Raw genomic sequence first — 23,409 nt, 5'->3', positions numbered from 1 at the left:
CATAGGGAAAGCATGTCCACCATCTGCTGGAGACTGAGAAATACTGAAGGGCTGAGGTCATTGCAGGGGTGTATGTAGGGTGACAGTTTTGAAATCTGATTCCATCTCCTGACAGGCCAGCATAACCCAATGCTCCTGAGTCCATCTGGCTAATGCTAGGAAACTTAAAATGCACCAGAAACTGCACAGGGTTTGGCGAAATCAGCAGCAACCGGATATTGACTCTCACTGGTCAGACTATGCAAGAGGAGTTTTCAAAAACTTATGCAGACCAACATCTCCACAAGAATGGAATAAAAAGCCAAGAGCAAAAAAGGCCATCAATTTGTTTCTTTTAGCTGCCAAGAGAATTACCTAAAACTCCTCTGCTAGCTCTACAACCTTAAGCACTATGAAGGAGGGGCTGTGAGTGGAACTCCTTCCCCCTCAAGCACTCACCCCCAGAATGTTCTAATCAGAGCTATAAACAAATCATAAAAATATCTGCAAGATAATGGCAAGAAAATATTGGACACACATCAGTATGCTAAACATACATCAGAAGTGCCTGGCAAAGAGAAGAAATGACCAGAAATGTGTATGTAGCGACTCTAGAAGGCATTGTAAAAGTATTTCCGCCCAAGCCTCTCCATCAGAAAACTAAAACAAAATAGAAATGCAACAGTGCATCCGATAACATTTCTTCCTACACTGCGTGAACACTATCATTCTCTCGTAAGTTAATAAATGAAGCAATTTTCTGCCACCTCTGTAATACAAACTGTTCAGGTCAGCACCCCTCCATGAGAAACAAGTAGAAAGAACAATAGGACAAAGAACCTTTTCAAAGTCCCATGCAACAGAAATTACAATAAATGAACAAAGCAGGGATCAGAACTGTAACCTAGGAGCATGACCACTTCAAAAGAGTGAAAAAGTATAACATGTTACCTAGGCGCCAAGTAGCAACAAATGCACCTAAATCATGCCAGTGTTCGAGCATTTTGGGCTATTTCTGTCAAAGGTGAGTCAGTAACAAGTATGGGGTCATTATTCCATGCTACGTAGATTTATGTTTTATTCTTGGGAGTCTGTATACTGTGTACAAACCAAACAAAGGTTTTAGTAACTTCAAGACAGCTTTTCTTTTCTCCACTAGTAGCCTTAGTTCTGTTTTCCATGAAATACTGTACAGGCCTTCAGACGTTCATACCACAGATAAGTAATGCTGACTCCCCCCATCAAATCATCAGGTACCAACTTAGACTGCAAATCTTTAGGAGCAGGGACAACTACGGTACCTGAATTGTAACTCACACTGAGGACAGATTTGGAAAGGCTTGTAATCAAGTTCAAAATCCAAATCATGGTTGAAATTCTCTAAGCTATTCCTCTGTAATTAAGTACACGCAAAAAAGCTAGACCAGTGTTAGATTCCCTCCAATGGAATCAAGCTGGTTCATGCCATGTAATACATCACGTGTGACATCAGAGTTAATACAGATCAACGAGATCCATGACCGTGCCCCACTTATTTCTGCTTCTTATTGAAATGGCTGCTCTCAGAAATGTAGAGGAATTGGAAAGGAGCTGTTTAGAGAGCTTTTTAAAATATAAAGATCATGAAATATTTTTAATATTCAGGATGGGTATTATGTATTTTTGAAATACTGTTACACAAAGTTTAATCCTCACTAAGCAGATCAAATACAACTCATATTTTAGTTTAAAGTTACTAATCTACATCCATTAGTTATTTAGGAAAATAAGAAATGATTAAGAAAAATTGTAAGAGTAAAGCAAAGCTAAAAATGTTAAATTCTCAATATCCTACTATATACTGTATAAAAGACAGTGTATTTAAGGTTGATCTGTCTGTTTCACTGTTGTGGCTGGTGCACACATTGCCTGCAAGGACATGAATCAGACCTGAACACACACACACGCCATACGTATGGTTCCATCAATGTGGGAAGCAATGCCACAGCAGTAATGTGGCTGGCAGGAAGCCTGAGCCTTTCCAGTCCAATAGGTAGCCACACAGACACAGCTTACTGGGTGATCTAGCCAGGCCATGGAACTTGTGAGTCGATCGATGCAGGCAATGAAGAGCCAGGTCCCATCACCTGAGGATAAGGTGGAGCTCAGCGGCATAGTTAGTGGCACTAGGGAACACAATCCAGAAGAGAAGGTACACTAGGAGCAAGAGCAAGTGTCAGGGGCTCTGTCTGCAAGTCTGGAGGCTGTGCCAGCCTGTGATAGGCCTTTTCAGTTAGTCAAAAGGATTATTGTAACTACAACAGCTGACAAAGGCCAATTGTTCTGCACTAGTGAGGCAAATCAATATAATAGTCTTCGGGGAGGGGGGGGTTAGGATTTCCTTCTCAGCTTTAAGGTTACCCTCCTCAGTAGTTCAAATGGAGCCTCACTCATTCCTCTAAGCATCAAATTAAAATTCCAAGAGGGACAGATCTCTCTCACCAGAGGATGCAATTTTTTTGCTCCTCAAAGAAAATGCATCACTTCCAGATGCGTAAACATGGGATATACCTGCACCTTATCCCTAAGACAGCTCAAAGCTGCTACCCGCAAGCAAAGAGAGTTAAAGGCCAGCCCTTAACCAAACCCTTCTGCAGAGAAGCCAGAATGTGTGACACCGCAGCCTGAAAAGGCTGCACTCCATTAACGGTACACCAGGACTCTAAGACCCTCCAAATCCTCATATAAGCCAAGGATGTGGAAAGTCACCTGGACTGCAATAAGATGGTAATGACTTCCTTGGAATACCCCTTCCATTTCAACCGCTTCCTCTCAAGTCAAGCCGTGAGACAGAAGTGAGCTGCCTGATCCGAAAATATTGAGCCGTAGTGGAGAAGATTCAACAGATGGTCCCATCTATCATGTTGACCAAGTCCGCAAACCATGGTCATGAAGCCAGTCACGAGCCACCAGAATCACGTCACCCGGATGTTTCTCTATCTGCCGAAGTACCTTTCCCACTAGCAGCCATGGAGGAAAGCCAAAGAAGAATGCCTCAAGGCCATGGGAGAACCAGAGCATCGATTCCCTCTGCCCCGTGGTCTCTCCGGTAGCTGTAAAAACAAGGTGCTTTGGCTTTTTGTCAGGATGCCATTAAGTCCATGTGGGAATATCCCCATCTTTTCTGAATGAGATGCACCGCCATCTCTGACAGCTCCCACTCTCCATGATCTAGCTTTTTCCGACTGAGGAAATCCACCCGAACAATATCCACCCCCTGGCTATGTGAGATGCTGCCAGCCGCTCAAAGTGTTGTTCCGCCCAAAGAACCAACTCCTGGGCCTCCTGACCTACCGCCCAGCTCTTGGTTCCTCCCTACCAGCTGATGTAGGCCACCATCATTGCATTGTCCAATAGAACCTGCATCGGTCTATTGCATAACTGTGGCAGAAAGGTAAGTAATGCAAAATGCACCACTGTCGACTGACTGATAGACCATGATGCTTCCTTCTTAGATTATTGGCCCTGCGCCGACTGATCTTAATACACTGCCCCCATCCAGAAAGGCTGGCATCAGTGGTGACTTATCACCCAATCTGGAACATCCAACTCCACACCGCGCCCCAGACTGGTGCGAGTAAGCCACTATAAAAGACTATTTCTGAATTCCTCCTCGAGTAGAAGGGGGAAAAGTAAACTCCTCCAACAAGATTCCACCAGGAGAAAAGAGCTCTCTGAAGGGGGTCACTTATGCACAAATGACCATGGCACCAGCTCCAATGTTGATACCATAGAACTTAGGGTTTATAAATAGTCCCAGGTTCTGGGTACCGAATGCCTCAACAGGCGACTAATCTGACCATTAATTTTAGCATCCTCTTTTCTGTGAGGAACTCTTGCCACCTGAGTGTCAAAATGAGCCCCTAGATACTCCAGGGTTTGAGAAGGAACGAGATGGCTCTTTGCCAGATTTACTACCCAGCCCAGAGACCTTAACTCACTGCACGACTGCCGACAGAGGTTCTCCCGACTTTGCTCGAATGAGCCAGTCGTCCAGATATGGATACATCAACACACCTTCTCGCCTGAGGGCCGCCACCACCACCATCACTTAGATGAACGGATGCGGAAACGTTGCCAATACAAATGGAAGGGCATGAAACTGAAAATGTTCCCCTGGGATCATAAACCAAAGAAACCGATGGTGCTCTGGCTTGATTTGACAGATATGCTTCTGTCAAATTAAGACACGCCAAGAACTCTCCCTTGTGTACGGCCGCTAGGGCCGACCTCAGTGTTCCCATGCAGATACGTGGAATCTGAGGGCCGCATTTCCCTTTTTTAAAATCCAAAATTGGCCTGAACATTCCTCCCCCTCCTTTTCAGGTACCACAAAATAAATGGAATACCTTTTTGTTCCTCTCAAGGAACTGGCACTATAGCCCTCAGGCGCCACAAACAGTTCACCCACCCCTGAACAGCTACTTGCTTGGTGAGGGGAGCACAAGGGGAAATGATGCATGTCTCTTGTATCAGCAGGCAAATTCTAAAACGCAGCCATATTTTATAACACTTAGGACTCTCTGGTTCTTAGTAATTTTGGTCCACTTCTTGTAAAACAAAGTGCTAAACGCCCCATGATGGCAGGAACAGAAGAATGGACCAGCCTTGCCTTATTGTGAGGACTTTGTACACGTTTCCCTCAACAGGGTTGTCTCGGGATGGCTTGCACCCAGCCCGAAAGGACTACCCCTAGGACTGTGCTCTGCCTGAGCCCTGCCTCAGACCCCGAAAAGCCTTTATTCTAGCAAAATCTCTTATTGTCTTGAAAGCATGAACAAGCAGGAAAACTTTTTGGTTTGTCCTCTGTCACCTTATGCCCTTTGAACTTCCCCTGATGCTTCATTATCTGTTCCAAGTCTTCTCCAAACAAGCTTTCCTTTGAATGGTAAAGCCCCCAGCTGAGATTTGGACCATATATCAATCGACCAGCTTTGTAACCAAAAGTACCTACCTGGCCAACACCAGACATCAGAACATCTTCCAGGATTATGATCAGGTCATATAAGGTATCTGCCACATATGCAACTGCCGCTTCTAAACGCTCAGCCTGTTTCACTGCAGCTGCCAACATAGACACTTTGCTTGCAAATGTTGGACCCAGTGCAGGGATGCTCTCTGCATTAAACTTCTGCAAACCACAGCCCTAATGCCCAGGGCCAAGACCTCAAAATTCATGTTGAAATGGACCTTCAACATCCGATCTTGCACATCTTTTAATCCAGCAGATCCCACCACCGGAATGATGGTCTTCTTGGTTACTGCCGACACTTGAGTATCGACCTTTGGAAACAACCACTCCAACATCTCTTCCAGTAATGGATACAGCTTCACCACTGCTCTACAAATCTTCAAGCTGGTCCCAGGGGTGCCCCATTCCCAATCCACCAATTTCATCACCATTTATGAAAAGGAAAAGCTTTCGCTGGGCCCCTCAATTCATCCATTTATGGGATCTGGCCCCTCCAGGTCAGACTCCTCTTGTGAAACCCAGATCCCAAGCTCCTCAAGGAAATGCAGAATCAAGGGCCACAGCTCCTCCTTGCGAAAAAGGTATACCACCTTAGGGTCATCCCCTTAAGCTACCAGAACCTCTTCTGGTCCCTCATCCAGCTCCAACCCATCTTGCATTGATCCTGCTCCTGGGGAATCCTCCACCGAAGCTTCGAAGTCCTTTGAATCATTAGTGTCCTTTCCGGGACTATCTGACTGAGGGGACAGACCGAGAATTCATCAAACACTTGTCAACTACTTTCTTTTTGCCAGCCCGGGTCTTTTTATAGTCCATTGGTGGACAGAAACTGGGGCTGAGGGTTGACATACTCTGCTGCTTTCTTAGTCAAATATGTCCTGTGCAGAAGCAGCACAAAATCTGCAGGAAACACTTGCAAATCATCTGAATCCTGGTCCAAAGGGTCTTTTTCAGTGCCAGAACCTCCCTGCCCCTTCCCAGGGCCGGGAACTGCAGACAATAACTGAGGCGAGAATTCCCCTGCCTCCCCAGCCAACCCTGCTGCTGTTGCAAAGGAATTCAAAATGGCCACTGTTCCCATGCCAACAGGAAAAGCTTCAGTGCTAGACCCCAACACTCGCAGAGCTCCCATAGCCTTCAATCCAGCGCTCTACTCCCCGAAGTGTCTTCCCCACCATAGATGCATCTCTCACATAAGCTGCCCCAAGACAAGTACACCCATGACTCACCACAGGACCAGCAATTCTTGCCATGCGCCACTTTAACATGTGGCACTAGGAGCCACCATCCCCCTGCTCATCCACGGCACTAGGAGCCACCAACCCCCTGCTCATCCACCTCAAACCGGGAGAGGGGGGGGTGGTGGCCCCACCAGGAACTAGTAACCCTCTGGGAAGAAACTGGAAAGTTGTTTTTTGTTTGTTTTGTTTTTTTTAAATATATACACTCCAGACTGCAGGTTTTACATCACTATCATCTGCTGGGGACAGAGAAATACTGAGGGACTGTAGGTGGCACACTAAGTTAAATAGAAGTGTCAGTAAAATTTTTTCTTTGTCTCCATCTGCTGGCAGGGAGGCAAAACCCAGGAGTCTGGACTGATCTGGAGTATGAACAGGAAAAAAAAAAGATTACAGTAACTACAACAGCTGACAAGGGCCAATTGTTCTGCACTAGTAAAGCAAATCAATACAATAGAGTCTTGGGGCATGAGGTAGGACTTCCTTCTCAGTTTTGCACTGCTTCTCATCTCTTGTAGCTATGCGTCTCCATCTCTCACTAGCATGAGCTCCAGCTACCATATCTTTCTCCAGGAGGAGAAAGGAGACCCTCTGACATACCGTATCATGCAATGCAAGGACACATCCTAGCATGCCAGGGCAGTCTCTGATAGACGTGGCCTTTGTAAACTACATTTCTTAAGATACAGACTTTGTCAATATGACAGTTCAGTGAACCCACCCAAAAACCACTTCAGCAAATGAAAGCTCTATTAACAGCTGCCCCTTAGCTCTTCCCCAGACTGCTGCTGGAAAGACCTAGCAGAGGTGCACCTCATCCTCTCCTCATTCCTTACCGCTATCACTTGTCGCGCAGGTCGAGGGACTCGCTTCATCTTGTTTTGTACCCGAGGCATAGATATTGTGTTAATATTGACAGCTGACAGGTTGATCCTTGGCACTGGCTGGGAGTTATTTAAAACAGATGGTGAAGGAGGGCAACTATTGCTGGAATTTTCCTGAAATAAATAAATACAGATGAAATATACCAGGAAAGACTGACCTAAGTTTTAAAAATGTATCAACCTGAAAAATAAAATGTATCAAAATGGAAAAAAAAAAAAACAAATTACTGCCCGTACAGCTTCACATTCAATCATAAGCAACCAGTCCTACTAGAATCATCCCAGATTTCTGATTAAAAGCATATTATTGACCAACTCTTTGTGAAGTTTTCCCCGAGTACAATGCTGCCCTCTAGAGACAGATACTGAGAAACTATTGTACCTCTGGTTTAGATCGCTTATTGGCTAAAGATTTAAGCAGCTCCTCCCGTAGCAGCATCTCCTCTTCTTCCTCTTCATCAGCAAATGGAGGTTTTGGTGGCTGCTCAGGTTCTTCCGGAGGAAGCGGGGGAGGTGGTGGAGGCGGCTCACGAGAAACAGAGGACAGGCCGTCTACAGACCGCTCTCTCTCAGACTGCAAGCAAGCATCCGGCAGTTTAACACTAGAAACAGACTGGGGACAAGTTTAAGAACTGGCCAAGGCATGAATTTATTAAAAAAAAAAAAAAAAGAAGTGATCCAAAGAACTTAATCTCTCTCTCTCTGCAGGAAAACTTTTATTATACATTAGCCTTCCATCTCAAGAGTCATGTGTGAGTCTCTTGTCCTCAAGTAAGCATAGTCACATGTGCTACCTGAACAGGAAGGGCACTGAGGGGAAGTCTTACAGGTCCTTCCCGGATTTATACTGGCTCTACTGTGTGGGCGAGTTAAGCTGCAACACTCCCTTCTAGAGAAGACAGCAGCAGGACAATTATTTCTTTTGGGTATAACCTTGGAACGTGTGTTTTGAGGCCTAATTAACTTTGGCTCTTGACTAAATGTTTGAGGGATTTTTAAGTTAGGCTGGGATTGGGTAGCTTCGGTGGTAAGTGACTTAATACAGATTTTGCAGGTTTACGTTAGATTAAATCTTTGACAATTTACAAAATAGGAACATTGGTTCTTACCTGCTAATTTTTGTTCCTGGAGTACCACAGATCAGTCCAAACTCATGGGTTTTGCAACTCTGCCAGCAGATGGAGACAGAGAAAGTTTCACTAGTGTGCCACTTGCAGTCCTGCAGTATTGCCCTGTACTCAAGTCAAGATGGTATCAGCACTAAACTTTAAATGCAAACTCCCACAAGCAGGAGGAAGGTGAAACCAACAAAATGGAACTAGTTTTGAAAAAAAAAAAAAAAAGACAGACAACCAGCGTTGCAAACCTCCAACAACTCTGCATTATATACAAGTTATCAGTACAAGCGGCAAACTCTTCCCCCTACCACCAATGGTCAGGTCTATGGACAGATCTGTGGTATTCCAGGAACGAAAATTAGCAGGTAAGAACCAATTTTCCTTTCCTGTTCATTCCCCAGATCAGCCTAGACTCCTGGGATGTAGCTACACGCCCTTAAACAGAGTGGGATCTGTTTAAGGGCGTGGGATCCGCTCATAGAACACTCTCAAAACACATGGAAGCCAGAGCCCCAACATCCAAGTGGTGAAAGTGTGCAACAACTTTCAAGTAGCCACCCTGCAAATCTCCTGTGGAGACGCCAGTTGTGATTCAGCCCAAGAGGTTGCCTGAGAATGCGTCAAGTGAGCCCTTAAGCCCTCAAGTACAGGACGACCCTAAGGTATATAAACTGAGCCAATCGCCTCTTTAAGCCAATGGTCAACTGTAGTCTTAGATGCTCGACAGCTTTTCCTTCTTTGGACCACTCCATAGTACAAAGAGGTAATCTGATCTATGGAAATTAGTAACCTTCAGATACCTCAACACTGCATGCCTTACATCAAAGGGCCTAACCTCTCGCATGTGAGATGTGGAGGAATCCAAATCCGGAAAAGCCGGGAGTTACACAGTTTGACAAAGATGGAAAGTCAAAACCACCTTTGGTAGAAAAGAAGGAACCCATGCTCAAGACACCCCTGACTGAAATCTGCAGAAAGGGATTTTGACACGACAAAGCCAGGAGCTCCAAGATTCTCCTGGCCTAACAAATAGCCACTGGTATAACCACCTTAAGAGTCAAATCCTTTAAAGTTGCCCTCCTCAGTGGTTCAAATGGAGCCTCACACAATCCTCTAAGCACCATATTATGATTCCAAGATGGGCAGATCATCCTCCCGGAGGATGCAAATTCTTTATATCCCGAAGAAAATGCATGACATCCGGATGCGCAGACAGAAGATATCCCTACACCTTACCCCGGAGACAGAAGGCTACTACCTGTACTCTCAGAATTAAAGGCCAGACCTTGACCAACCCCCTCCTGCAGAAAAGCCAAATTATGCAATATCATAGCCTGATAAGGCTACACTCCATTAATGTTACACCAGGCCTTGAATACCCTCCAAATCCTCACGTACGCCAAAGATGGCCTGCAATAAGGTGAAAATAACTGCTTTGGAATACCCACTTCGTCTCAAAAGCTAAGCCGTGAGACAGAAGTGAGTCACCTGATTTGAAAATACTGGACCCTGGCAGAGAAGATTCAACAAACAGATGTCCGAACCTCAGCAGTCTGTCTATGGCCATGTTGACTAGATCTGCGAACCATAGTAACCATGGCCACACCGGAGCCACTAAATTCACGTTGCCTGGATAATTCTTTGCCGTCTCACCATGTGCACCAGTGGCCATAGGGGAAAGAATGCCCTGAGGCCATGGTAGAACTAGAGCCTTCTGCCCTGTATTCACTCCAGCGGATGTAAGAACAAGACATCTTGGCGATACCCCCATTTCTTTCAAATGAGACATTGCCACCTCCGACAGCTCACTCACTCATCTGGGTCCAGTCTTCAGCTAAGAAAATCTGTTTGAACATTGTCCACCCCGGCAATGTGAGTCACCTCTAACCTCTTCAAGTGCTGCTCCGCCCAGAGTATCATCTCTTGGGCCTCCTGAGCGACTGCCCGACTCTTGGTTCTTCTCTCTACCGGTTGATATAAGTCACTGTTATTGTATTGTCTGATAGGACCCGCACTAAATGGCTGAGTAATCATGGCTGACAGGCAAGCAAAGCATAATGCATCACCCTTGTCTAACCAACTGATAGACCATGAAACCTCTTTCTTCAACCACTGGCCCTGTGCAGACTAATCCTGACACACTGCTCCCAGCCATAAAGGCTGGCATCGGTGGCAAGTATCACCCAATCCAGAACTTCCAATTCCACACCACACTCCAGTTTGGTCCGAATAAGCCAACACAAAAAAACTGTCTTCCCCCTCAAGCAGAAGGGGGAAGATGAAACTCCTCAGATAGGGAGAGGAAGTGACGTCACGCTGACAGATGGCGGCTTAATCTGGCTGCTCCGAGCCCCATTTCAGCAAATCCCTCCCGTATAGCGCCATCCTAGCTCCACAGGGTGTTAAAAGTGCCTATCTACCTGCTGGTAATACTAAGATGTCAGTTTGCAAAAAAATCCCCGAATTTAAACATTTCTCTTTCGAGCCTGCGGCAGCAAAAGCCACCTGGGAGGTGGCATCGGGAGCACGGAGGAAAATGGCACCGCTGCAGCATGTCGAGCCTTAGGAGAAAAGGAAGTAAGTGACCGGCATCATCCTTCAGAGATTCCCCTTTCCAGGGAAGATTTTAAGCAGTGGTTTGGGGTAGTCCATGCCAATATGGGACTTTTATTTTTATTTATTTATTTTTATTTATTTAACGATTTTATATACCGACATTCATCAGTGATATCACATCGGTTCACAGCGTAACAAACTAGTGCCTGGGATGGCGCTTTACATCGAACAAGTTTAACATTTTAAATCAAGAATTACATTAGATCATCTCAGAATTGAGAAATGAGTGCTCAGAGCTGGGGAATCACATCGAAGCAGTGGAACAGAGGCAGGAAGAGCAGGAAGCAACCTCGGAGGAAGTGCAGCAAACCCTTCGTGAAGAAAATGTTAAACTACAAGACTGGGTAGAGGACCTGGAGAACTGGTCCAGGAGAAACAACCTGCGATTCAGAGGCATACCAGAGGAGCAAGCCTATATAGATTGCCAGAAGGTGATAAGAGACATTTGCAACTCTATACTAAACCCTGGAGAGGCTGAATCCGAACCAGTATGCATAAAACAGGCAAGCGCGCACAGAGCCCTGGCTAAACCAACCTTTCACGGGACATTGTAGTGTGTTTCCATGAGTTTGCCATTAAAGAGAAAGCAATGGCAGCAGCGAGACAGATGAAGGACATTCAGTGGCATGGCCACAAAACAGAACTTTTTCAAGACTTATCCCCACTGACTATAAAGAAGAGGAGAGAATTCAGAGAAGAGGTCCAATTATTGAGAGCTGGTGGGCACCATTACAAATGGCTGTTTCCTTTTGGACTACAATTTACAATTAGCGGGATATCCGCGAGGGTAGGCACAGTTGAAGAAGCAATGAAGATCCTGCAAGCAGCTGGTATGCAGACTGGTTCCAATCTTCAAGCACACCACCAGGCGGTCACCCCTGGAAGAGACTTGAATACTAAATGGCAACGAGTTCAGCACAGTGGCAAGAGGCTGCTTAGGCACTGGGGAGGCTCCATATGCTTGCGAGACCCTGACACTTGAATTCTGTAACTCTGGGAGCCGGACTATCAAGTTTGCCTTTTTTTATGGCCAGTTTACATATCACCACAGGGCCAAATGAGACCCATGAGGACGTTTATCTGGTTCAGGTTGCGCATGTTTATTCAAGTTTATATAGGATGCAATTGTGTTCTGGTTTTTTTTTTATCCTCATGTCTTTCTTCACTATTGACTAATGGGAGGTTACATATACTTCTGTTTAGCATGGGCTTCAGGGAGGACTTTATGTGATGTTATTCCTCAGAACATAGGGAGGCGGAGTGGGTTTGGGGAGGGAGGTTGGGAAAGGGAGGGAGGGAGAGGGGACAAGGGGCCAGGGTGGAGATCAATATGTGAAGATGGCTCTAGGAGGTTATGCTGGAGGACGCCGTACATAGCAGTTTTCCTGCACACATCTAGGGGTCAGGATGTTCATTCACTGGATGGGGTAGTTCAGCTGGGTAAGAGGGGGAAAGAAGTAGCTGTTTTATTGCCATGGGAGAGTTAAAACTGCGGTCATGGAATGTGAAAGGGCTTAATACTTATGCTCAGAGGAAAAAGTTATTGCAAGATGCTGTTTGCATGAAAGTTGATATCCTGCTGTGCCAGGAAACACACCTACGAAAGAGATATGAAAGATTGTTAGTCTCCAAACACTTTGCTTCCCAATTTTTGCCTCGGCGACCGCCTCTTCCAAATACAGTGGAGTAGGCATTTTCTTTTCTCAAAATGTGGTGATCGAAATTATCTGGATACTGAGAGATGTGGAAGGGCAAAATCTGATTGTAAAATTTTAAATGGGGAAAGATACTTATACTATAGTCAATCTCTATAGCCCCAATATAGGTCAGGGGACCTTTTTGGAGAAAATTTCTAATATTTTAAAGCAATGGGCAGAAGGTTCTATCATAATTGGAGGTGACTTCAACATAACACGTTACCCATTTTTGGTGCCACTAGATCCAACAGGAAGGGTCTGAAACTTCTATTGTCAGATTGGGATCTGATAGATGCTTGGAGACTATTCCACCCATCTGAACATAACTACACCTTTTTCTCCAAAGCACATCAGGTGTATTCAAGAATAGACTTTTTTCTTATAGATAAAGCTTTAATAAACAGAACAGAGAACTCTGGTACACACCCCATTACATGGTCAGATCACACAGCAGTATGGATTTCCATTAAAGGCATGGATGAGAGCACAGGAAAGAAGATCTGTCGACTTAACGAAGGGCTGCTAGATAATAAGGAGTTTTGTGAACGGTTGCAGAAGGAAATGAGGGACTATAGGAAAATTAGGTTCTTACCTTTGCTAATTTTCGTTCCTGTAGTACCATGGATCAGTCCAGACAGCTGGGTTATGCCTCCCCTCCAGCAGATGGAGTCAGAGAGAAAACTGAAAGCACCCCCTAGATATACTGGTGTGCCACCTGCGGTCCTTCAGTATATGTGATATCAAAGCAGACAGGAATCCAACTATGATAAATGCCACCCCCAAAATTTTCCAAAAACTCAGAGTGTATGCCAACCTAGAGGCCAGATCAAACAGGAACCTCCAGAAACACAGACAAACAAATAGAACATCAAAAATGTACAGGTAACATGCAATAACCGAACAGGGTACCGCGAAAACACGCGTCATCTGTGGCGTGGACACGAACCGGAAAGAAAACACGAGCGGACTCCCAGAAGAAGAGGGCGGGCGTCTGGACTGATCCATGGTACTACAGGAACGAAAATTAGCAAAGGTAAGAACCTAATTTTCCTTTCCCTGTACGTACCAGGATCAGTCCAGACAGCTGGGATGTACCCAAGCCGCCTTAACTGGGGTGGGACCCTGAGAGTCCCGCTCGAATCACGCTGCTACCAAACGACTGTGAGGACGGCCCCCTGACATCCAGGCGATAGTGCTTGGCAAACGTATGCCAAGATTTCCAAGTGGCCGCCCTACATATCTCTTGGGAAGAGACCAATCGATTCTCCGCCCACGAAGTCGCCTGAGCACGCAACGAATGAGCCTTGAGCCCATCCGGAACAGCTTTACCGCAGCCAATGTATGTGGACGCAATGGCCCCCTTCAACCACCGAGCAATCGTAGCCTTAGATGCCGGCAGCCCCTTCTTGGGCCCATTCCACAACACGAAGAGATGATCCGACTTTCGAAATTCGTTGGTAACCTCCAAATATCGCAGGAGAACTCGCCGGACGTCCAGACGTCGCAAGTCCTTACCTGGAGGAGACCGCAAGTCCTCCGCCGAGAAGGAGGGTAGCTCAACCGTCTGGTTGACATGAAACGCCGAGACCACCTTAGGTAAAAAGGACGGCACGGTTCGCAAGGAAACACCCGAATCAGAAATACGCAAGAACGGTTCCCTGCAAGAAAGAGCCTGGAGCTCCGACACTCTCCGAGCCGAGGAAATAGCCACAAGAAAAACCGTCTTGAGGGTCAGATCCTTCAACGAAGCCGAGTGTAGAGGCTCAAACGGAGCCACACACAAACCACGTAGAACCAAATTCAAGTTCCAGGAAGGACAGGGAAGCCGAAGAGGAGGACGTAAGTTCCTAACCCCTCGCAAGAACCGAGCTACATCGGGATGACACGCAAGGGAAGACCCGTCCAACCGACCTCTTAAGCATCCCAGAGCCGCCACCTGGACACGAAGCGAATTATAGGCCAACCCTTTCGTCAGGCCCTCCTGCAAGAACATGAGGATCTGAGGGACCGTCGAACGCTTAGGTGTGATACCCAATCCGGCGCACCAAGCATGGAAGACCTTCCAAACCCTAGCGTAAGCAAGAGTAGTAGAAGACCGACGCGCTCGAAGCAGGGTAGACACCACCGCGTCCGAGTAACCACGTTTCCTCAACTGTTTCCGCTCATAAGCCAGGCCGCCAGACAAAATCGATCCGCCAGCTCGAAAACCACTGGACCCTGACTCAGAAGGTTGGGAAGATGACCTAACCTTAGAGGGCCGTCCACCGCCAGGTTGACTAGATCCGCGAACCATGGACGACGTGGCCATTCCGGAGCCACGAGAATCACCGGACCTTGATGGGACTCTATGCGGCGTAACACCTTCCCCACCAGGGGCCACGGTGGAAACACGTACAGAAGGATGTGACGGGGCCACGGCAGTACCAGCGCATCCACTCCTTCCGACGCGTGCTCTCTTCTTCGACTGAAAAACCGCGCCGCCTTCGCATTTGCTCGAGTCGCCATGAGATCGAGGTGCGGAATCCCCCAGCGCTGCACGATGAGCATCATTGCCTCCGGCGAAAGCTCCCATTCGCCGGGATCCAGATGTCGTCGACTGAGGTAGTCTGCCTGCACGTTGTCTACGCCGGCAATGTGGGAGGCCGCTAGACGCGAAAGGTGGCGTTCCGCCCAAGTCATCAGCAGCGCGGCCTCTATCGCTACCGCACGACTTTTCGTGCCCCCCTGCCGATTTATGTACGCCACTGTAGTCGCGTTGTCTGACAGAATTCGGACCGCTCGGCCGCTTACCAGTGGAAGGAGGCGACGCAAGGCTAGACGCACCGCTCTGGTTTCCAGGCGGTTGATGGACCACGTGGACTGGCGTGCTGTCCAGGTGCCCTGAACAGCTCGGGATTGGCAGACCGCCCCCCAACCAGACAGACTGGCATCCGTAGTCACCACCAGCCAAGATGGGGGTTCTAGGGTCACTCCTTGGAGCAGGTTGTTCGGATTGAGCCACCAGGCGAAACTGGAGCGGGCCTCCTCCAGTAGAGGGAGTTCCAGACCGAAATCCTCTGATCTGGGATCCCATCGAGAAAGCAGAGATCTCTGTAAGGGCCGCATATGCGCGAAGGCCCATTGTACCATCTCCATAGTAGATACCATATGACCAATAAGCTGTAAATGATCCCACACCGTGGGAGATGGGAGATCCCGCAAACGTCGGACCAGGGTCATGAGACTGAACATGCGCTGACGAGGAAGAAAAACCTTGCCCACCGAGGTATCGAAGCGCGCGCCCAAAAACTCCAGTTGTGTCGGTTCGAGTCTGCTTTTCGCGAAGTTGACTACCCAACCCAACGACTGAAGTTGAGTCACTACCAGGGAAACCGCCCGTTTGCAAGCCGCGTGCGACTTTGCTCTGATGAGCCAATCGTCGAGGTAAGGGTGCACAAGTACCCCCTGCCGACGAAGAGAAGCCGCGACCACGACGAGCACCTTGGTGAACACGCGCGGCGCGGTGGCCAGACCGAAAGGAAGGGCGCAGAACTGGTAATGGGACCCCAGCACCATGAAGCGTAGAAACCGTTGATGACGCTCTCGGATACCGATATGGAGATAAGCCTCCGTCAAGTCCAAAGAAGCCAAATATTCTCCCTTGTGGACGGCCGCAATAACAGACCGTAGAGTCTCCATCCGAAAGAGAGGCACTCGCAGGGCCTTGTTTACCCCTTTGAGATCCAGGATGGGTCGGAAAGTACCCTCCTTTTTGGGAACCAGAAAATAAATGGAATACCGACCTGTTCGCAACTGGTCCGGTGGAACCGGAGTCACCGCCCCCAGAGCCTGTAAGTGATCGAGCGTCTGAGCTATAGCCAGCCTCTTTTCCATCGGACCGCACGGCGATACCAGAAAAAGATCCCGGAGGGGACGTACAAAATCCAACTCGTAACCGTACCGGACCACATCGAGGACCCATTGATCCGAAGTTATCTTGACCCATTCCTCCCAAAACCGGGACAGCCGTCCTCCGATAACGGGAACGGAGGAATGGGCCTGCGCACCTTCATTGCGCGGGCTTAATAGCAGCAAAACTTTGCGAGGAGCCTCCACGCTGAGGCCTCCTGCCCCGAAAGGAAGGAGACCAAGATTGGGTTCTCGTGGTCTGTTGCCGCTGGGAAAAGGAACCGCCTCGTCCCGCACGAAAACGTCGTTGACCACGAAAGCGAGCCCTTGCATTCCCAAACGCCCGAGCTTGGCGCGGCTTATCCTCCGGCAACTTATACACTTTGTTGTCGCCTAGGTCCTTAATGAGCTGATCCAGCTCCTCACCAAAAAGCAGCTTGCCCTTAAAGGGAAAGGAGCCCAATCTTGCCTTTGAGGTGGCGTCCGCCGACCAACGACGGAGCCACAGCAACCGCCGAGCCGAGACAGCCGAGGACATGATGCGTGCCGACGTAAGCAACAAATCATATAAGGCATCTGCGTTATAAGCGACTGCAGCCTCCACACAATTGGCCTGCTCAGCCTCGCCCGGAGGAAGCTCCTGCGTGGTCAGCAACTGCTGGACCCATCGCAGGTTGGCCCTCTGTACGAGGCTGCTGCACGCCGCTGCCCGGACACCTAGAGCCGCCACATCAAAAATACGCTTCAGTAAGACCTCCAGCTTACGGTCCTGAAGATCTTTCAAGGCTATCCCACCCGTGACGGGGATAGTCGTATGCTTAACCACTGCCGTGACCGCCGAATCCACCGCCGGTGTCTTTAGGAGTTCCAAGGAATCTTTAGGCAAGGGATATAGCTTTTCCATAGCCCGAGTGACCCGCAGAGAGGATTCAGGCAGCTCCCACTCCTTGGAAACAATCTGTAAAACCTTATGATGGAACGGAAAGGTTTGAGGAGGGGCCCGGATCCCTGCCATCGCGATATCCCCCGTCGAGGTGTCAGCGTCCTGGGGGGGCGCCGTGAGCTCAAGCTCCTGGAGGACATGCAGAATTAGTGAGCTTAATTCCTCCTTAGCGAATAAACGCAGCACCTGGGGGTCGTCCCCCTCCACGGGCAACTGGTCGTCAGCCAACAGCAAGTCTGACTGATCCTGAGAAGCCAGAGCAGGATCCGCGGCCTCTGTGCCCTCAAGCCCCCCCCGTGGGCGGGGAACACTGGCCCCTGCGGACCCCATTCCCAGTGGCTGCCCCTGAGGTAAGGAAGGTTTAGAAACCTTAGGGGGAGAAGGGGCTTCTGGCTGCCAACCCGCTTCAGCCTGCAAAAAGGCTTTGTGCATAAGCAGCACAAAATCAGAAGAAAAAGGGACCGACCGTTTTAAATTTGCCCGAAGGGATCCCGAGGGAAGAGGGACTTGAGGGCTATCCGAAACGGCTGGAGACCGCGTGTTTCGCCCGCCAGGGGAGGGGGGGAGGGAAGCCTCATCCTCCGAAAGCTCCGGGTCCGATTGCCGCGTGGCCAAGATGGCCGCCGCCCTCCTCCCCGAGGGAGGAGGGGCCGGAGAACAGCTAGCAGGAGCGCTGCGATGCCGCGACGGGGAATGCAGCCCCGAATCGCTGCGGGCAGCGCTCGGCCCCCGGGAGGGTCCCTCGTCCCCGGGAAGACATCGGGGACAAAGGCCCTCCCGCGAGTGTCGCGCCCCCGTTCCAGCACATGCCACACAGGCCGAAGATCGCGGCATTGCAGGGACAAAAAACGGCACCAGGAGAAAAAAGGCGCGAAAATCGAGGTGAGTGAATTCCTCACACTAGCACAGCTCGTCGGGTGGCCGAGCCACCCCCTCCGGGGTCTGAAGAGGCTCTGGCAGGCCGGGGTAAACACAGAAAACCACCGCCTGTGCCCGACAGGACTAAGGTGGAGAAAAAATCAAAATCTTTTTTTTTTTTTTTTTTTTTATTTTAAAACCCCCTTCAGGGTTGGGACCCCTGGAAGTGGGGGGAGGGTGACCGGCCCACCGGTAAGCTCTCCCCCAGCCTCAAAGACACCTATCCCGGGAACTGTCACAGGGCAGAGCCCTATGTGCCTGCCCTAAAGAGCTGAAAACCGCGCTGCGCTGAAGGAGAAAAAACACCAACACGAACAGACAGGAGTGAGGACAGAAAGATACCCGATGATCTTGTCCCTCTGTCAAAAATTCCCCTTATTTAATTAACTTTACGGTACAAATAACCTGACCAGACCAGGACCGCAGGTTATGCCTCTCAATCTGCTGGAGTCAGAGAATATACTGAGGGATCGCAGGTGGCACACCAGTATATCTAGGGGGTGCTTTCAGTTTTCTCTCTGACTCCATCTGCTGGAGGGGAGGCATAACCCAGCTGTCTGGACTGATCCTGGTACGTACAGGGAACTAACAGATAATGACAACGGGGAAGTTTCTGTAAGCAGTTTATGGGAGTGTTTCAAAGTGGTGGCACGTGGGAAATTGATAGCCAGAGCTGCTTATTTGAAGAAAAGTAAAGCCACTAAACGGTTGAAATTGATGGAGAGTATTGCTAAACTGGAAGTTAAGCATAAGAGGCATATAGACGCTCAGACAGGGATGAAGCTTGACCTCCTGAGAGAGGAACTGAAAGCCCTAGATTCCAAGGAAATAGCATTTCAATTAGATAGGGTAAAACAGGAATTTCTGAGGGTGGTAACAAAGCTGGCAAACTCTTAGCTAGGAAACTTAAAGCCAAGACACTACAGAGTCAAATCCTTAAGATTAAAGATTGGAACGGGACGATGGTATCCTGGAGACAATACCCTTATAGTCAATAAACATACACATGGTTACTGTGACTCCAACATCACTCTAAGCTTCAACAGCAAGAGGAAATGTGGAAAAAAGGATTTGCACTCACAAAGCCGGGAGTAGCTGGCTTGTTACGGCGGTTACTACCCCAAACCAAATGTGCCTGATACTTCACTTTCGATGCACATCCAGCATAGCTCTCTGCTCCAACAGCAGGGGAGAAGAAAAACTGATACTTCACGCATACCCAGCATAGCTTCAACGGCAGGGGAGAAGAAAAAAGGATTCACACTCACAAAGCGGGGAGTAGCTGGCTTGTTACGGCGGTTACTACCCCAAACCAAATGTACCTGATACTTCACTCTCGACGCATATCCAGCATGGCTCTCTGCTTCAACGGCATGGGAGAAAGACTGATACATCACGAATTTCCAGCATAGCTCTCTGCTTCAACGGCAGGGGAAAAGAAAAACTGATACTTCACGCATATCCAGCATAACTTCAACGGCAGGGGAGAAGAAAAAAGGATTCACACTCACAAAGCGGGGAGTAGCTGGCTTGTTACGGCGGTTACTACCCCAAACCAAATGTGCCTGATACTTCACTTTCGATGCATATCCAGCATAGCTCTCTGCTTCAACGGCAGGGGAGAAGAAAAAAACTGATACCTCACGCATATCCAGCATAGCTCCCTGCTTCAACGGCAGGGGAGAAGATAAACAACCAATAAGGGCTGTATAACATAATCTGGGTAAAAACAAATAAGCATGGGTGTAGCTTGCTTATTGCGGCGGTTACTACCCCTACTACCTCTAACTAATCAAGCTAGATATTTCACTTGGATGCAGCTCCATCACCGCTCTCTACATTAATGGCGGGGGTGGAAGGGAATTAGAACCAAGAGCTAAGAGAAACAGATAAGTATGGGAGAAGAAATGAGGGAAGCTTGCTGGGCAGACTGGATGGGCCATTTGGTGGTCTTCTGCCGTCATTTCTATGTTTCTATGTTTCTATGAGTGTGCGGCAATAAGGTCCAGGTTCCCCCAATTTTATAAAGAACACTATGAAACTAGGCAAGACATTCAAGTAGCGGAGATCTCGGATTTTCTGAAGGATCTACGCTTAAATAGATTACACCCTGGCCAACAAGAAGAGCTGGATAAACACATTTCTGAATTTGAGGTCACTCAGGTTATCAAAGACCTAAAATCATGCAAGGCCCCGGGAATGGATGGGTACTCCACAGGCTTCTATAAACAACTGAACCCGGTGATTACTCAACCTCTAACCCGGGCCTTTAACAACTTATTATTAGATGGGAAAATAGCTGTTGATACTAACATAACAGGAATCACTATTATCTCAAAGCCGGGCCGCAGTGCAACACTGTGTGGCTCCTATAGGCCTATTTCGCTTATCAATCTAGATTTAAAAATCCTTGCTAAAATTTTAGCGAATAGATTAAGTGGGGATGGTAGGGGATTTGATTCACCCTGACCAAACTGGTTTTATGCCTGGGAAGCTGGCGGCTGATAATATCCGGCGTGTTATCAATCTAATTTGGTATGCACAGACCGCTCAACTACCAATGGCAATTCTCATGATAGATGCCGAGAAGGCGTTCAGTTTGGTGCATTGGGATTACCTGTTTGCTCTTTTAGACAAATTGGGTCTGGGGGGAAAATTTCTCTTCCTGGGCACACAAACTTTATAGTAACCCTCCGCGTGCATTAAAGTCAATGGAACTTATTCAGAAGTGTTCCCCATTGAGAGGGGCATGAGGCAGGGATGTCAGTTATCCCCTCTGCTTTTTGCTCTATATCTTGAACCCCTGGCTTTCAAAATTTGGGCCAATGCGGATATCCAAGGCTTGACTGTAGGACACCAAGAATATAAATTATCCCTGTTTGCGTTAGCTCATCCGGAACAATCTCCTGCAGGCCTGATGGATGAGATAGCGGCTTTTAGTAGAGTATCAGGATATCAATTAAATGCAGAGAAGTCGGAATTTCTGAATATTTCCCTGACTGAGGATTCAGTTTGAGCAATTAAAAGAAAATTTCCCTTTAAAATCCAAAACAAAGAAGTAAAATATCTGGGAGTCAAAGTGGGCGCTATGGCGTAAAATCACTGCGGATATGCTTAAGTGGGAGAGACATGACCTATCCTGGTTGGGCAGAATTGCCACCATAAAAATGAATGCACGCCCTAAACTTCTTTATCTATTTCAATCGCTACCACGGGACAAACTAGTGTGGCTACCCACTAATGCTAGATATACCCAATTGCCTATTTCCCCTCTGATCACCTTAACCTTGAAAATTTGGGATAAGTGAAAATCGCAGCTGGTGGGGGACCGGAAATATTTCTTTTACATCTCCAATATTTATGAATAAAGAGTTCACACCAGGTTGCTCGGCATATAGGATGAGCAGAAGGGAAGACAGAGGGTGTAGCAGGTTAGAGCATCTTTGGAATGGGACACACATTAGAGCCTTTCAGGAATTACAAGATGAATTCCAGATCGAATCTCTTGACTACTATTTTTACTTACAGTTTAGTCACTTCATCTCCCAAAATACTCTGAAGAATGGTTTGCAACAGGGGAAGACCCTTTTTGAGGGGTTTTGTGATATTGCAGGCTCCATCACTAAGGAGATTACAAAAATATACCGTATGCTTAAAGATCTTGTCTCCCCACCCACACATGTACAGATGGGGGAAACAGACCTTGGCAGTCCGCTGGAAGATAAATGCTGGGGTCAGTGTTACTATTTCAACCCCCATAACAGAAAACAGTTACAAAATGCTCTATCGTTGGTATCTGACGCCAGCTAGATTGCATCGGTTCTACCCCCCTGTGCATGATGCTTGTTGGAGGAATTGCGGTCAGAGTGGTACTTTCTTTCATATTTGGTAGCTTTGCCTGATATCACCACAATTTTGGGATAGAATAGTAGGAGAACACACACGCAAAGATCCTTGCTTCTTCCTATTACATATGATAGAGGAAGTCTCATTAGGGACTACCTTAGCTATGCAAGTGATAATAGCAGCAAGATGTGAGGTGGCCTGCTCTTGGAAGCCCCTTCCATGCATAAAGTAACTCAGCGTTTAGCTGGGATCTTATTATCTGAATAGGCTTACAGCCATTAAACAGAAACTACTACCGAAATTTGAGAAGATGTGGCAACCCTATATGACGTGAAGGATGATTTCAATCAGGGTTGTATTCCATTAGGAGTTTTGAGCCACTAGGGCAGTGGTCCCCAAACCTGTCCTGGAGGGCCACCAGCCAGTCGGGTTTTTGGGCTATCCTCAATGAATATGCATGAGAGAAAATTTGCATGCACTGCCTCCATAACATGCAAATTCTCTCTCATGCATATTCATTGTGGATAGCCCGAAAACCCGACTGGCTGGTGGCCCTCCAGGACAGGTTTGGGGACCACTGCACTAAGGGATTAGAGGAATAGGGGGGTTCTGGGGGGTGGGAGGTATAGGGGTAAAGTAAAAAACAAGACCTAACAACGTAAGATAATTATGTCAATGAATCACACATCCACCTGTTTTCTGCAATTTTATTTCATTCTATTCATATTGTATACATTCTGTTACTGGCAGTCACTTGGATGAAGATGTACCAAATTTTTCGCTCCATAAGACGCACTTTTTTTTCCCCAAAAGTGGGGGGGGGGGGGGGGGGGGGATGTCTGTGCGTCTTATGGAACGAATATTAAAAAAAAACCAACAAACAAAAAAAAAACTACAACCTCCCACCCTCCTGACACCCCCCCCCCCCCCAAGACCTGCCAGACGTGCCGTCGGCTGCCTGTGACATAGTAAGGGCAAAGGGTCGTCGGCGCCATTTTGATTACTGACAGCCGACGGCACAAGTGCAGGACTCCCGGACCCCCGCTGGACCACCAGCAATTTTTGGCAGGTCTGGGGGGGGGGGGGGGGGGGTTTCCCCACAGAAAGAGAATGATAAGTTTTCTGATCTGGGGAGTGAACCAAAATGGCCTTCCCCAGACCCGAAAACGAAATGGGGACAAAAACAAATAGTTATGCACTCCCCTAATTTGCTCCATAAAAGACGCATAGACGCCCGGGAACAGAGCCGGTTTAGCACACCTTTTTTT

General features: G+C 47.8%; 1 protein-coding gene across 1 annotated transcript in view; it reads right to left on the bottom strand.

The window, feature by feature from the left end:
- The window catches only part of ZFC3H1 (zinc finger C3H1-type containing), a 220,457-nt gene that overhangs the window by 164,472 nt on the left and 32,576 nt on the right, over positions 1 to 23,409 (bottom strand). Inside the window, 2 exon segments of the mRNA XM_029597179.1 lie at positions 7,068 to 7,229; positions 7,498 to 7,689. Coding sequence (XP_029453039.1) covers positions 7,068 to 7,229; positions 7,498 to 7,689 — 354 coding nt within the window.

Source organism: Rhinatrema bivittatum, chromosome 4 (genome assembly GCF_901001135.1).
Source record: "Rhinatrema bivittatum chromosome 4, aRhiBiv1.1, whole genome shotgun sequence".
NCBI lineage: Eukaryota > Metazoa > Chordata > Amphibia > Gymnophiona > Rhinatrematidae > Rhinatrema > Rhinatrema bivittatum.
Note: the sequence above shows the minus strand (reverse complement) of the source record. Positions and strands in the feature narration are given on the sequence as shown.